Genomic DNA, 15135 nt, shown 5'->3' on the forward strand with positions numbered 1-15135 from the left:
GTTCAAAACTACTTATCAAAATTTATCTCTAGTAGTTCCTCATATTAACATAAATGAATATAGAAAATATAAATGCTTTACTGACATGGCATATTTGACGTAAAAAATTTCGTGAGTATAGGCCAAAATCATCATATTATATTTGTAGTACAATATATAAATATTTTTGAATAAAATATGTAAACCGAGAGCAAATCTGGTTATCATGATATAAAAATGAGGCAATTGGATCTTTCATATACAAATTTTGTACATTCTACTTTTTGATTTGGAATAGATCAAATTTGGAAAATTTTATCCATCGATAATAAGAGAAATGGTTGTGTGATAACCAAACATTGTCTCTTTTTAATAATCATCTACTAATATATTTTATTGATATTTGTTTTCTTGTCTATAATTCAATATACTTCTTTTTGTGATCAAATTTTACTGAACTTGTTTTTAATTCGAAAGATTTACATCCCCGGTCTTTTTGATGAATGAATAGATGATACACATTTGCCATCTAACTTTTTTAAGAAATATTTAATTACTTTCTCTTATAACAATAAAATCTTAGTTTCGTAGGAGGCTTTGTATGGATGATAAAACTAAGACTTTAGTCCAATATTGGGAGGAAGAACTTCAAGAAGAAGGTAGGCAAGTTTGGGAAAGCAAAGAAGAAGAGCAAAATGATGAAACAGAAGGTTGGTTGGCTTGAAACAGAAGGTGGATGAAGAGTCAGTATGAGTCATTAAGAGTCAGTATAAGTCAGTATGTGATATGAGTATGGCCGAACAAGACCCGGAGCACGTAGTGGAGGAAGCCGTTGACGAGGAGCAGCACGAAGATGACGAGGAGACACACGAAGACGAGGAGCATCACGTGGACGAGGAGCAGCTCGAACGGAGGAAGCATTAATCATTCCGGCGGGTCCTCTAACACGATCAAGGCTCAAGAAATCAGTGACCTTCTTTGGGAGTTAAACAAAAAGGAAGAAATCCTGGCTAAAATCTCTCTCATAATGGTTTTGGCTCAAGAGGTTCGGTAAAAGGTTAAGTGTTGCTTATGCACTCTTTTTCCCTTGTCAAGTTTTGTCCCAAGGGTTTTTCTTGACAAGGTTTTTAATGAGGCCTAAGTAACCCTTTCAAAGCCTTTTATCAAACCAATTTCGTTGGTCCAAGGTCCAACACTTTGCCTTAGTCCATTTTCTATCTTTTCTCTACATTCTTGCATCTAAAGTTTTTGTAATTTCCAAGACATTGTGCATGATTTTGCATGAGTGTGGGCTTGTGCATATTCTTCTTCTCTTCCTCTTCTCCTTCATTCTCCTCTCCTATATAATCCCGTTGTAGTTTTTATTTCTAACTCATCTATCTTTTTATCAAAAACTCTTTTAAGTTAAATCACTCTCTTGTCCTTTTTCTTTGGTTTGTAATATTCATATATAGTCCATAATTTTAAAACACATAAGAAATCTAATATACCCGAGAGTATACAACACATTAGAGAATGAAACTCGTTATAAAATCTAATTTGCTTTTTTTAAAACAACATAGTGCAATTTTGTTACAACATACCAATTGAGATTTCTTTCGATTCATGAGTATCATTCAAGATATTCCAAAAAGAAACCCACTTGAGTAAACACATGTCATGTATGGTGAAGGATGGCACCATGCATGGTGGTTTTGTGACTGAATTTGATAAACAAAGGACTGGAAGTATTCCTTACTGATTCCGGATTGAGCCAACTATCATCAACCACATCGTCAATAAAAATCTCTTAAATAGAAAGGATGTGGAATTGGAGCTTCCATTCTTGTTCCCTTAAACATGTAACCAAAAAAGATTATTGGGCGTTTTTCTAAAAAGAAACAACATGTAAGTTCAATTTTGAGTAAACAAAGATTCTTTGATATGAGAAGGAGCAAGTGGGCTAGTGGTTCTCATCTCTGTTTGCCTTCTCACCAGATCCGGGTTCGAGCCCGGTCCCTCTCAAAGAGAGATTTATTATTTGTAATGATGTCAAAAAAAAAAAGATTATTTGATCTTGAATTTTTAATTGTTGAATATAAACTTTTTTGAACATATATCAAATTATATTAATTTACTATACTTTTTTACAACCCCAATATAAGATATATCAAATCAAATTGATTTGAATAGTTTGAAAAGTAAATAACAGCATAATAGAAAAAAATGAATGTAAAAATAATAAAAAAAAAAAAGTTACAGAAAATCTAGTTTTTGGTATATATCCAATCCAATGCACTTTTGACAATAAAACTTTGGTATGGTAATCAATTATTGAGTTATGTTACAAACCGGACCGGTTCAATTTCCAGCTCACTCAATTTCAGTAACACCCAAAAAAAAACAAAAAAGGTCCGTTCTTTACATTTCCTATCTTTTCATGTCTCAACTCTCACACTCGCGTGGCTAAGTGAAGAAGACGAAGACACGAAACCCCAAAAACCTCTGTAAAACCCTTAACCCAAAAATGCAGCTTTCTTCATTACCAATCTCACCATCCAAAATCTTCCCTTTCATCACCAAACACCACGGCCCTCCTCCATTGATTACACACCAGCTCGCCGCTCAGATACAGAGCCACCGTGGAAGTTTCGTGAGTCCGGTCAAAGTCTCTGGCTATTTCTCATCTATTAGCAGAGCAATCGAGGAGGAAGAAGAGTATCGGAAAGCACGCGCCGCAGTGAACCGTAAAGGTGTTGAATTGGAGAGTTATGCGATTGAGGGCATATCTGTAGGTGGGCATGAGACTTGTGTCATCGTCCCTGAGCTTAAGTGTGTGTTTGATATTGGGAGGTGCCCTTCTCGTGCTATTCAGCAGAAGTTTCTTTTCATCACTCATGCTCATCTTGATCATATTGTGAGTTTGTTTCAAGATTGAGTCTTTAAGTTCTGTGATTGTTGAATGGATTAGGATTAGCTTTTCTTGAACCCTTTCTTTAGATATCGTTTAAAGTTTCGGCCTTTTGTTTGAATTATGTGTTTTTGGATGAATTTATGATACAGTTTGGTTCAAAATTGAGTCTTTGTTCAGTGATTTGAATGGATAAGGCTTAGCTTTTCTTGAACCCTTTCTTTAGATTTCGTTTAAAGTTTCGGTTTTTTGATTGAATTATGTGTGTTTTGGATGAATGGATGATACAGTTTGGTTCAAAATTGAGTCTTTGTTCAGTGATTTGAATGGATAAGGCTTAGCTTTTCTTAAACCCTTTCTTTAGATTTCGTTTAAAGTTTCGGTTTTTTTATTGAATTATGTGTGTTTTGGATGAAGACGATACAAGTTTGTTCAAAATTGAGTCTTTGTTCAGTGATTTGAATGGATAATGATTAGTTCTTTTGGTTTTGATGTTTCTGCTTTGTGATTGAATTATGTATGAATCTTGAAGCTAATGTTAGTGTTTCCTTCAGGGAGGGCTTCCGATGTATGTAGCGAGCCGTGGTTTATACAATCTTGAGCCACCGAAAATATTCGTGCCACCATCTATAAAAGAAGATGTTGAGAAACTTCTTGAGATTCACAGGACTATGGGTCAAGTAGAGTTAAATGTAGATATTATTCCACTTGATGTAGGTATGAATATAGCGAAAACTCTTGGCTAGTTTTATCTGTTATAGTTAAAAGACCAATCTTGTTTAGGTAGCAAATCTTGAGCTCTATGTTGGTGGCAGGTGAAACTTATGAGTTGCGCAATGACATTGTTGTTAGACCATTTGCAACTCACCACGTCATACCGAGCCAGGTATTATATGTCGTGAATTGGGGTCATGAGAGTGTCTTGTTTTTTCACTGATCTTTGAGTTCTGGATTATGGCATCTCTCAGGGTTATGTGATCTACTCAGTCAGGAAGAAATTGCAGAAGCAATATTCTCATCTTAAAGGCAAACAGATAGAAAAGATTAAAAAATCTGGTGTAGAGGTATGTTTGCTTATATAAGCCATATTGCCAAGTTATGTGAAAGGGAAATGTTATATGTTGAGGTTTGATAAAACATAATATTGAACTTAATTACAGATTACAGACACTATATTATCTCCCGAGATAGCCTTCACTGGAGATACAACCGCAGAGTATATGCTTGACCCTCGTAACGCTGATGCGTTGAGGGCAAAAGTTCTTATAACCGAGGTACTTATTTGAATCCTATTGGCGGTACTGTATATCATTCTAAAACTTGACTGGATTATATTATAGTTTCTGACCTTAAACTATCTGGCAGGCAACTTTCTTGGATGAAAGTTTTAGCAATGAGCATGCTCAGGAACTTGGTCATACTCATATATCTCAGGTATGATCCTATTTATGTTCAACCACTCGTAGAACTAACTACACTGTAAATGAAAATTTCTGTAAACAAATTGCAGATTATTGAGAACGCAAAATGGATTCGGAGCAAAACTGTATTACTGACGCATTTTTCATCACGTTACAATGTAGAGGTGAAAGTCTTAATTTGACTTTATGTTCTTAGTAAAACTTTTAGTCCCTTATCATCATCTTATTCTTGTGGTTGCAATGGCAGGAAATTCGCGAAGCTGTGCTTAAGTTGCAATCAAAAGTATCCGCAAAAGTCATTCCTCTTACAGAAGGTTTCAGGTCAAGATATTCTTAATAGAGCTTGAAGGTTATTGCAAGCAAAAGTAGGGATTTGAAACTTCTTTGTCTGTAATTTCATAGGGAACTCGCTAAAGTAAGTTAACATGAAGTGAAATGAAAAAAAAAAAAAAAAGAAGTTATTTTGCCTGAGGGAATAAATCTTATATGTAGCCAAAGTTGTTTGCACAACTTTTCGATAGAGGCAAAGACCAAAGATGCAATAACAGTATAACATAAAAGTCTAAGGAAGTCATCAAATACATACATGAAAACAAGTTTAAAGAAACCCAAGAACAAGACACAGAATGGAGATATCAGTCATCAAGGTTGCCTTGCGCATACTTGTATTCGGGAAAGTACACAGCCGTCAGTTGGATACCTCCATATTCTTTCATCCAGAATGGATATATCAGTCATCAAGGCCGGTGTTAGACGACCAGGATGATTTGGATTGGGTCGCAGGGTCAAAACCTTCAGCAAGTTACCAAATTTTAGACATGTCTGTGTTAGATTCTCCATTACTACTTTGTAATCTTCATCGTGTTCGAGATCATCTTCTACATCAATCGCATCACTCAAGCAGATGATCCTGGTGCGGTTATCGCATGGTTTGAGCATATGCATCTGTTTTTCCGGACCCTCAAGCCCAACACTAGTAGACCCTGGAGACAAATTGAGACTATGGTTAGACTGGCTTGCTTCTTCTACAAGAACTCCTTGTGACATTACCTTCCCAGTAGCCTTCTTCTGCCCCTCGTCGATTAGGTAAGTTTTCCAATTGCGGCGGTGCTCATGTCGGAGATCGTGGGGTGAAAATCCAAGGAAGGTGAAGAAGCTCTGGACAAGAATAATAGTTTTGCTCAAGGAGACTCTCTCTATATAAAATGCCAAAACCAATCCTTATTCGTTTGGTTATACCAACACATAGGATTTGATACATATCTGTAATTTCATAGGGAATTTGCTAATGTAAGTACAGGGTGAAATGAAAAAGAAAGTTATCTATGCAACCAAAGAAAGATCAGTTCAAAAATCTTGATATCACAACTTTAGATAGAGGAAAAGAGCAAAGATGCATTAGTTCCTCCAAAGCCAAACGAATTCGAGACTGCTGTCCTAACGAGCATCTCTCTCGAAGTATTTAAAGGCGTGAAATTATGGTCGAAGATGGGATCTGGATTCTTGACATTCAGAGTCAGAGGAGCAACCCCCTACAAAGTTTTTGCAGGTTCTATTTAGGTTACAAGAAATTCAATCATCAGACAAGAACGAAACTAAGAAATGAGAACGCTTACGTGATGTATAGCAAGGATAGTGAAAATAGCTTCCACTGCTCCAGCTGCTCCAAGAAGATGACCAGTAGCCCCCTTCGATCAAAAGAAGTAGAATTCGTTTATTGACAAGAGTTTGAGGCAAGTTTAAGCAAGTCCTGTCTCTTAATTATTTGCAGCACATAGTTACTACTTACGACTCTCTGGTAACATCAACTGACTAAGAAAAAGCACGCATTTTTACCTTGGTGGAGGAGAATGCCAAGGTGCCTGAAGTAGCATGTTCCGAGAATACAGTCTTGATAGCTCTTGCTTCCACGGCATCGCCTAGAAATTGTATATGATAACAGAATCATGAATTCAGTTTTTGTAAAACCAAAGCCAACCAAAAATTTCAATCTTTTTACCTATTGGGGTTGATGTTGCATGTGCGTTTATGTAATCAACTTGGTTTGGACACAGAACAGACTGCAAAGTCATGGGCATTCAACCAAATCATTAGAATCCAAACTGCTAAAAAGCAAAAACATAAAATCATCAACAGAAACCATTCTAGGAGTACCATAGCAACAACTATGCAGTTAATCACAGCTTACTTGTCTTAACGCACGTGTCATTGCCAAAACAGCCCCCTTTCCATCTTCAGGAGGTTGAGTAATATGGTGTGCATCGCCTAAATATCAAGAAACTCACTCTTAGGTAATTCAAAATGACTTTTACTGGAGTATTATTTATCTATGAGTGCACAATTTGTTTTATTGTTATCTATGAGTATAACCTGACATCCCATATCCACGAAGCTCAGCATAAATTTTTGCTCCACGTCTTTTTGCATGCTCATATTCCTTTGTTATAACAAAAAACAAAAAACATTCTTAGATTAAGACCAAAAAACAGTAGGAGATGACTTTCCAAGACTCCAGCGTTAAGGTAAAGGACATAAATCTCACCTCCAATACTATAACCCCTGAACCTTCCCCTATCCTGCAACCAAATCAATAGGGATGGAATCAACATCACCAAAAGAGATTTTTTTATATTAACAATGAAGAATGTGACTCACACAAAACCATCCCGGTCACAATCAAAAGGTCGTGAAGCTTCTTGCGGCGAAGAATTGAACTTAGTTGACAAAGCTCTTGATCTAGACCAAAAAAAAAAAATCTCTATGCTTGTTATATCTGTCTAGAATTATATATATGAATTCTATTGCTACAGAATCATTTTAGGTATGAAAGCATTAACAAGGGTATTACTAATGAGCTGAACTGGGAGCCTGTTTACACATGAGAAATTAATGATATAGGACTTCTGTCTCCCAAAAGAAACACTTTTATATGAAAGCACATGAAGCGTGTGAGAACAAGCATCAGTTACCTAGAGAATCCAGCAACAGACAGAGCATCAATGCTGGACTCAGTTCCACCTGCCACCATAACATCTGCATCTCCAAATTGAATCATCCTAGTGGCATCACCTATAGAGTGTGCACCAGTTGCGCAAGCTGTCACAGCAGCATGGTTGGGCCCCTATATTCCAAAGCATGACAGTGCTAAGCAAACAGTTTTCTACTTAAGAATGTCAGAGGACTACTCTAGACATGTTATAGACTAGAAAAGTATGTGTAAATCCATATCACCCCAATATCACAAATGATACGTAAAGGAAGAGTTCCGAAATTAAAACTCCTTTTACCAAACTGTAAGCCAACCACCATTGAATAGTTCAAGATGTTGATACAATTTTGCATAAAAGAAAATTGAAAATTTCAACATACCTGGAATCCATACTTCATGCTCACATGACCAGATGCCATGTTTACTAATATTTTTGGGATGAAAAATGGACTAAGCCGCCGCAGTCTCTGCATCACTATAATTTGTCAAGTCTTACAAGCAACTAAGATGCACAAATAGTCAAGGAAACAATAACACACCATCCTTAAAATATGTTATTCCTAAGAAAATGATGTAGAGACAACAACAATGTCAAACCTTTTCACAAATCAGCTGCGCTGCCTCCACAATGTCACTTATACTTCCAATTCCACCACCAATTGAGACTCCCTGGTATTCCCAAAATTTCCAAAATTAGAGAAAACAAACTATAAAGCAGAATCCCTCATCATTTATAAAACATAAGAAAAATACTTAACAGTTCTTTCTTTATCTTCCTCTTCAGTTGGTAACCACTCTGCATCCCTCAAGGCTTCATCAGCAGCACATAACGCATATCCGATAAAATTCGCAACTGCCTCCAAGATTCAAAAAGAACAATAACAGAACCTTAACTTAATCCATATCTAAAACAAACAATATCAAGCTTCCACTAGAATGAATGATGCTTCTAACCAAATTCACAACAGCATAATATTTGACTGTGTTCCTAGTAACTGTGTCCTAGCCAAAAGGGATTGAGCTTTGTAAGATACCTTGGAGTTTAGCCAAAGGGCTTGATCAAATTCACCTGGGTTTGATCCATAAGGCACAAAGGCAGCAACTTTAGAAGGGAGCTGATCAAAAGTATATAACTTTGTCTCTTCATCAAAAGTCTTCATCTTGAGATCATCAAGAGTCAATCCTCTAATCCCACATTCTCCACCAATTAAACGCTTCCATGTTGTTTCAACGCCTCGGCCAAGTGGAGTCACCATGCCTAGACCTACAGTCACAGTGTCTCACATCAGAGAAATTACAGAGATAAGCATATGTAAAGACATGGAAATGGAGAAGGAACAAGACCAGTGACAACAACACGGCGATGTGAAGAAGAAGAAGATGAAGAAGTAGAGATGAAGCGTTTCAAGCGGATGCGACTTGAGCTTGAGCTTGAGCTCAAGTGTCTACGGAGATAAGAGGTCGCCATTTCACAGCGACCGCGACGGAGACGACGGCGAAAGAGAGAGGAAGAGTTTTCTGAATCATCATCGGTCAGGGATAAAATGGTTTTGTTTGTTTTGTTAACCGATGGTTTAGTAAATCCATCGGTTAAACCGGAAATCAATTGGAAATTCGTTCAAAAGACTCGTTAACCAGACTGATTAAATCATCAAACCGAGTACTGTACTAAAGTAGTGAAGCTCCTCCTCAAGTCAAACGAGCTGACAGCTTTAAATAATTTTCCAATTTCTTCATTGGTATGGCCTAAGGTTTAATCATAATTTTTTTTTTCATTTAAAATTTATTATAATTAGAAAATTTAGTTTTGTAAACGCAACGTTTTCGACCGCTGAATCAAATTGACGTTTAAAATTGCTAACTGCAGAATATAATGATCGATATAGCGTTAATCTATAATAACGAAATGAACAACAACACATGTGACAGTGACAGATCCATAAACATACAAAAACGGTTTTTGTTTTTTTGTCTATCAATATAAGTAAATTAACTAGTTTAACTAACTAAATTAATAAAGATTTGCCATAAAAGTTCTTGTCAATCAACTAGATAAATTTATGTGGTAACAAATTTTACAATGTAACTAAACAATTACTATGTAATTTCTTCGCAATATTTTCAGATGAGTAACGTGATAAATCATACTATATTTAACTCTATAACTTTTTTTTGACTGATTAAAGCCAATGAGAAGGTCTCAAGCAGATTTGTGTAAAAACGTACGGATAGAAACGAACTTTGCGCGCCAAATTTAACTCTATAACTATAAATTACAAATAATAATATTTTCAAGAAACTATTTTATTAAAAAATATAATTAACTTTATTAGTTTTAACTTTTTCCCCTATTTGTTGTCAAAATTACCTTTTAACAAACCTAATCAAAGAGTAATGAAATAGGCGTTAAAAACACAAAATATTTTGCAATTTAACAAAAAGATAAAATTCATAAAAGGAAAAAAGTCATTGAATAAAAAGAAAAAGATAAAATTTCTTTTTTCTTTTTTTTGGTAAAATCAAGAAAAAGTGAGTAAAACGGGCAATAAATGTTAAGATAACAAATTTTGACTGAGTTAATTTTTTACAGAACTAAAGAAACACAAGACACAAAAGTGTTTTGGAAAGAGATTTACACCAATCTCACTCCACGTGGCACTTATCTATCCCAATCTTATTATTATAAATTTAATATTAATCCCGTCGAAATTTTTTATTTTTTTTATTATTCTCTCTTCTTCTCTCTCTCTCAAAAACACAAAACTCTCAAAGTCCTCCTCCTTCTCGATTCTTCAATTCAAAAAAATTTCCAATCTTTCTCCAAACCCTAATTCTCTGTATCTTTCTCTGATCAGAAATCGGATCTAGGTCTTTTCTTATTTTTTAAGAGAATTTTTAAGAGATTATGAGGAAGAGAGAGAGAGAGAACCCTTGTTCGATTTGTGGGCATTACCATAAGTACGAGGAAGGTGAAGTTTGTGGTATATGTGGTCACTGTATGCCTGTTTCTTCCGACACAGCTTCGGTTCCTCAACAAGCTGTCCACATCAGTGCTTTTGCCTCTGAGATCCTCCCCGAGTTTCTTTACCTCGGTAGCTACGACAACGCTTCTCGCTCTGAGCTTCTCAAGACTCAAGGGATCTCTCGTGTTCTTAATGTGAGTTTTTACCAAGAATTGGTTTTGGTTTGGATTCTTGAATTGGTTTTTGTTTGACCCTTAAGCAAAAGATACGATCTTTCGATAGTTCTTGAAGTTATTGAATTGGATTAGGATTTGCTTATACTTTTGTTCACTTATGGTTTCTGTTAAAGTTCCTGATATAGTAATTGAGAGGGATGTGTTTATTTTTGGTATTGACTCTGTTTTTTGTTTCTCTGTTTCAGACGGTACCTACGTGCCAGAATCTATACAGGAACTCATTCACTTATCAGGGTCTTGATAATGAAAAAGTTTTACAGTTTGATGATGCTATCAATTTCTTAGGTTTGATGAATCTAATCTCAAATCTCAAAAAAAAAAAAAAATCCTAGTTTTATTAACAGTTGATTTGATCTCTTTTTGTTTGTCTCTTACCCTTCTGTTTGATTTGTACTGTGTAGATCAATGTGAGAAGGACAAGGCACGTGTTCTTGTGCACTGTATGTCTGGGAAAAGTAGGTGAGTACATTTATCATTCCTCTTACTGTTATCTAAAATTGCGGCTGCTTTCTTAAGATTTGCCATGAATGACTTCAAGACTGATCAGGACATTTTCTTGCTTTCTTGTTTTAGAGATTTATAATCTTTGTTGAGCATGTCTTAGTGTTAATCACTCTTGTGTTTTGACAGATCACCAGCGTTTGTTATAGCGTACTTGATGAAACGTAAAGGGTGGAGACTTGCTGAGAGTCATCAGTGGGTTAAACAAAGGAGACCCACCACTGACATAAGTCCAGGCAAGTACTTACTCTGTAGGATTAGAAACTTATATCCTTCTTGAAAGGAAACTGTTGCTCATTGCTTTTTTCTTTCTGTACAGAGTTCTACCAACAACTGCAGGAGTTTGAGCAGTCGATTTTCGGATCAGGGATGATGTCGGCAATGAATATTAACGATGCTCCAACATTCGGGTTTGGTTTCCCTAAGATTGATAATCAAGCACAAGCACCTGTGTTCAATAGCGCTCCTGCTTCTTCGATATTTTCATCACCTGCATCAAGTATCCCTCCTCAGGATTTCACTTTTGGAGCAACTCCACCAAAGCCAACAACAGGCGGTGATATTACCATGGATGGCTCTTAGAACCAAATCATCAATACTCTGCAAAAATATTCACCAACAAACATAATGTTGTCAGAATGTTTCTTTTTCTTTTTTCTTTTTCTTTTTTGTACATGGAGATTGGTGCATTGCTTGAGAGAGTTTGGAGTTTGAGAGATACATGAGATGAATCTTTGATCTTTGTTGCTTTGGTGTTTTGCATCTTATCTCTCTATGTTTCAGGAAACATCCTTGTCTCCTTTAACATCTTAGCTTAGTAAAAGAAACATTCCTTACTTGATGAGTTGCTGTCATGGTTATACTCACGTTAATTCTGAAACACATTCCAACCTTAGACTAAAGCAATAATAGTGATAACAGAGCTGGCAGGACTAAGCGTACTCTAGTATTAAACAAGGGAGGGCCTTGTGAGTTATGACAATGTATGACCCAAAAAGTTATGCAAGCAATAAATATGCTTCATGAGAGATTTCAACGCTTGGTATCATAACTAAGAATAGTGGAAGCTGCTAGCAAGCTTGGTGTATATCGATGAGATTCCAAATCATCGCAATGAATTATGTTACTCAATTTGCTTTCTGGCGGATGCAAGAGCCGTATCAACTTTTCGGAAGCAACAACTTGTTTTTCTCTCATCTTTTCATCCAAGAGCAGTTTCCTACAAATTTCAGACAACATCTCACATCATCATCATGCTCAGTTCTTGATAGCTGGATAACATAATATGAGTTAATGTGGACGAAAAGAAATAAATATACTCTAGTGTGACGGCGAGATTTGAAGGGTTGCAGGCTTTAAACAAAGCTTCAGGAATGATTGGTGAGTCTAGGAGAATGTTTGGGAGAGAAATATAAGGTATGTTGGCTTTGTAACGGATTATTAACTCTGTCAAAAAATGTGCCCGGTAAGCGACAAGGGAAGGCAGACGAGCGAGCTGCAACTCAACAGCAACTGTCCCTGAAGTGCATAACGCAGCCTGACTTGCCTGTTATTATAGAACACTGTTCAATGAGAGAAGGAAATAGAAAATACACCAAGAGAGTAAGAGAAAGAGTGTTTGGAGACTTACACCAAAGGCATCATATTTCAGCTGAGTGGATCCACTCGGGACTACTATTGCTGGAACTGGCCACTCATGAAGGGATTCTCCAATGTAATGATCAACTTGACTATTGGGAGCGACGTGGATGAGCGTCACTAGTTTTGGAAACGGGTCTTTGAGTAGCTTCATTGCTTTGGAAAATATTGGTAGCATTCTTTCAACTTCTTGTAATCTGCTCCCAGGTAGCACCGAAATGACTGTGGAGTCTTTTTCATGAAACGTTATGCAATGCAGCAAGAGAACAATGACAAGTCAACAAAAGTATATATACAACCTGTAAAAAAGGTCAATCATTTAGATAAACATCACATTACCAAAAGGAAGTGAGTATTTGCTTAAACTCAAGCCTTCAAGCTTCAATTCTTCTGGCTTGAACGTCCTCGCCTGCAACAGCATAAAGAACCATGGCATTAAGAAATCTGAGAGAGCACCATAGAAACTGAAGTAATCTAATCCAAAAAGAAGAAGAAAATGCATACAAGATAAAACTCAGAAGCATCCTCAAGAACAGGATGTCCAACAAAGGTTGCTTCGACCCCATGTTCCCTACAAACGCTCTCCTCATTTGGAAGAATGCAGAAGAGATGATCAACAAATTCAGAGAGACCTCCAAGTCTTGACTCTCCTCCTTTCCAAGCCCAAAACGACGGTGCAACATAGTGAAAATGTACCGGACAATTTTCCAAGCGCTGCTGATTGTATCTAGCTGCAAAGCCAAAAACCATTCCTCCATTGTCCTACATGATATATGTGAATCTATTCAGGAAACTATTTGCTCTGTAAACCCATTTATTAGGTTCCCATTTCTTTTCTACACCACAGGAAATAGTGAAAGACATAATCCTCCTAGAGATTAAAGTCAGATTAAGTATAAAAAAGTTCCTACTATGGAAGAAGTAGCCATAAATACTTGTACAATTCAACAAATCTTGCTTTAGATGATGAGTGACACATTTAATAGTCTATAGTTACTAAATCTCAACTATTCCTAGGCAATGCTCAAAAATTTAGTGTTGTTTACCTCGTAACTCCTTAAGAAGACGAAAAGAGAAGCCTTTTGAATCAACAGTCACAACAACATGTGGCTTAAACTTAACCGCAGCATCAATGGTCTCTTTCAACTTCACCTGGAATCTCAAAAACTAAAGTAGTCAATCAAAATGATCTAGAGTAGCTTCATATCAAACCATTTGGGTTTAAATTAGATTACTCACACGGAATTTATACAGATGTGGCAAAAGCTCCCACATACCCATCACAGCCAAATCCTCCATAGGAAACAAACAACTCAAACCTTGCTTGCACATCAAGGATCTTAAACACCGTACAAAAACATCAATTTGTTAGAAATTAAAGTTCCAATTTTTATTAAATTTTCAACTGAGATATCAAATCTTTAAAAAATTGAGACAAAACCCAAGTGCATACCCTCCAACTCCATGGAATCTAAGTGGTAAAGGAGAGAGCTTTTTGAGCGAGGACATAAGACGAGAGCCGATGTTATCGCCGGAAACTTCGCCGGAGACGATGAAAACTCTCAGCTCCCCATCGGTTGCAGCCTTGTCGATCACTGATTTAGTAGATTGAAATGAGGAGTATCTTTTGGTGAATGCTGAGAGAGGGAAACAGGGTTTATTCTTTGAAATCGGAAACATCATCTTTCCGACAAGATACAGAACACAAAAACCCTGACGTTGTTGTCGATGAAATGAATGATGAGCGGACTACGACGATGTATCAGTTTTTTTTTTTTTTTCTGGTGGACTCTTATGGGCCTTTTAAGGTCACTTATTAAATTGTCATCAAGGCCCATTTATGATATTGATATTGTCGAAGATGATAAAGGTCACTTTTATGAAAGATAAATTTTGTTTGTTTGACCAAAAAAAAAAAAAAAAAAAGTTTGTTTTGGTGGTTTTTAAAAAGCTAAAAGTTCGTGGACAAAATTTATGAAAAAAAAAAAACAAGTATAGGTGAAAAAAATGCGGCAAACCCTTGAAAAAAATCTCAATTTTTGTTTTGACAAGATAAATCCCAATTCTTACTGTTTTTAATTAAATTTATTTATTTTCTTGAATTTGCCCATGCATATCATGAAATTGACTAACATATATAACAAGTTAATGTGTTTGTTTTTATGTTTAAAGTGTCTTTCTTAGGACATTTGATGAGTTTGTTTTTGTGTTAAGGACGTACACTTAAATTAATTGTCCAATGGAGATGGTCTAACGATGTTATTTTTGTTAAGTGATGTTCCCTTAGTTAATATTGATTGATTATATAAAGAATTAAAGATCATTAGGATCTAAAGACACACCTAAATTATATGTGTGATGTAAAGAAAGCTAGTGATGATGACAAAGTATTATAGATTTTGTTCTCTTTTCTAAAAGTAGTATTTTAAGATGCATGAGTACAACAGAGACGTCCAAGTTTGGTTCGTACTTAGCTTGCTTCCATTTTTGGGATATTCCAAAAAAGAACTGAAAATAA

The 15135-nt window shown here is 36.0% G+C and overlaps 4 protein-coding genes across 4 annotated transcripts; 2 read left to right on the forward strand and 2 right to left on the reverse strand.

The window, feature by feature from the left end:
- The first annotated feature begins 2406 nt into the window (after positions 1-2406).
- LOC17891137 (tRNase Z TRZ2, chloroplastic) lies at positions 2407-4761 on the forward strand. Its single transcript, XM_006299102.2, has 8 exons — positions 2407-2875; positions 3424-3586; positions 3685-3755; positions 3838-3933; positions 4030-4143; positions 4235-4303; positions 4380-4454; positions 4538-4761. Exons 1-8 carry the CDS (start codon positions 2486-2488, stop codon positions 4625-4627), a joined length of 1068 nt encoding a protein of 355 aa, XP_006299164.1. The 5' UTR covers positions 2407-2485; the 3' UTR covers positions 4628-4761.
- Positions 4762-5465: 704 nt separating this feature from the next.
- Positions 5466-8797, reverse strand: LOC17891931 (3-oxoacyl-[acyl-carrier-protein] synthase, mitochondrial). Its single transcript, XM_006297493.2, has 14 exons — positions 8624-8797; positions 8314-8543; positions 8038-8136; positions 7877-7948; positions 7660-7746; positions 7260-7411; positions 6946-7026; positions 6833-6866; positions 6661-6727; positions 6479-6555; positions 6290-6350; positions 6127-6209; positions 5907-5978; positions 5466-5822 (listed from the first exon to the last, which is right to left on the reverse strand). Exons 1-14 carry the CDS (start codon positions 8745-8747, stop codon positions 5661-5663), a joined length of 1401 nt encoding a protein of 466 aa, XP_006297555.2. The 5' UTR covers positions 8748-8797; the 3' UTR covers positions 5466-5660.
- Positions 8798-10023: 1226 nt separating this feature from the next.
- On the forward strand, positions 10024-11746 carry LOC17890913 (protein-tyrosine-phosphatase IBR5). Its single transcript, XM_006298302.2, has 5 exons — positions 10024-10436; positions 10664-10763; positions 10880-10937; positions 11109-11215; positions 11299-11746. Exons 1-5 carry the CDS (start codon positions 10185-10187, stop codon positions 11559-11561), a joined length of 780 nt encoding a protein of 259 aa, XP_006298364.1. The 5' UTR covers positions 10024-10184; the 3' UTR covers positions 11562-11746.
- Positions 11747-11851: 105 nt separating this feature from the next.
- LOC17891169 (probable lipid-A-disaccharide synthase, mitochondrial) lies at positions 11852-14329 on the reverse strand. The gene is made up of 8 exons (XM_006299849.2): positions 14071-14329; positions 13857-13956; positions 13664-13769; positions 13122-13348; positions 12957-13026; positions 12610-12848; positions 12299-12525; positions 11852-12198 (listed from the first exon to the last, which is right to left on the reverse strand). The coding sequence occupies exons 1-8, from the start codon at positions 14298-14300 to the stop codon at positions 12012-12014; spliced, it is 1386 nt and encodes a 461-aa protein (XP_006299911.1). The 5' UTR covers positions 14301-14329; the 3' UTR covers positions 11852-12011.
- Between the last annotated feature and the right edge of the window lie 806 nt (positions 14330-15135).

This window comes from Capsella rubella, unplaced genomic scaffold, assembly GCF_000375325.1.
Source record: "Capsella rubella cultivar Monte Gargano unplaced genomic scaffold, Caprub1_0 scaffold_3, whole genome shotgun sequence".
Taxonomy (NCBI): domain Eukaryota; kingdom Viridiplantae; phylum Streptophyta; class Magnoliopsida; order Brassicales; family Brassicaceae; genus Capsella; species Capsella rubella.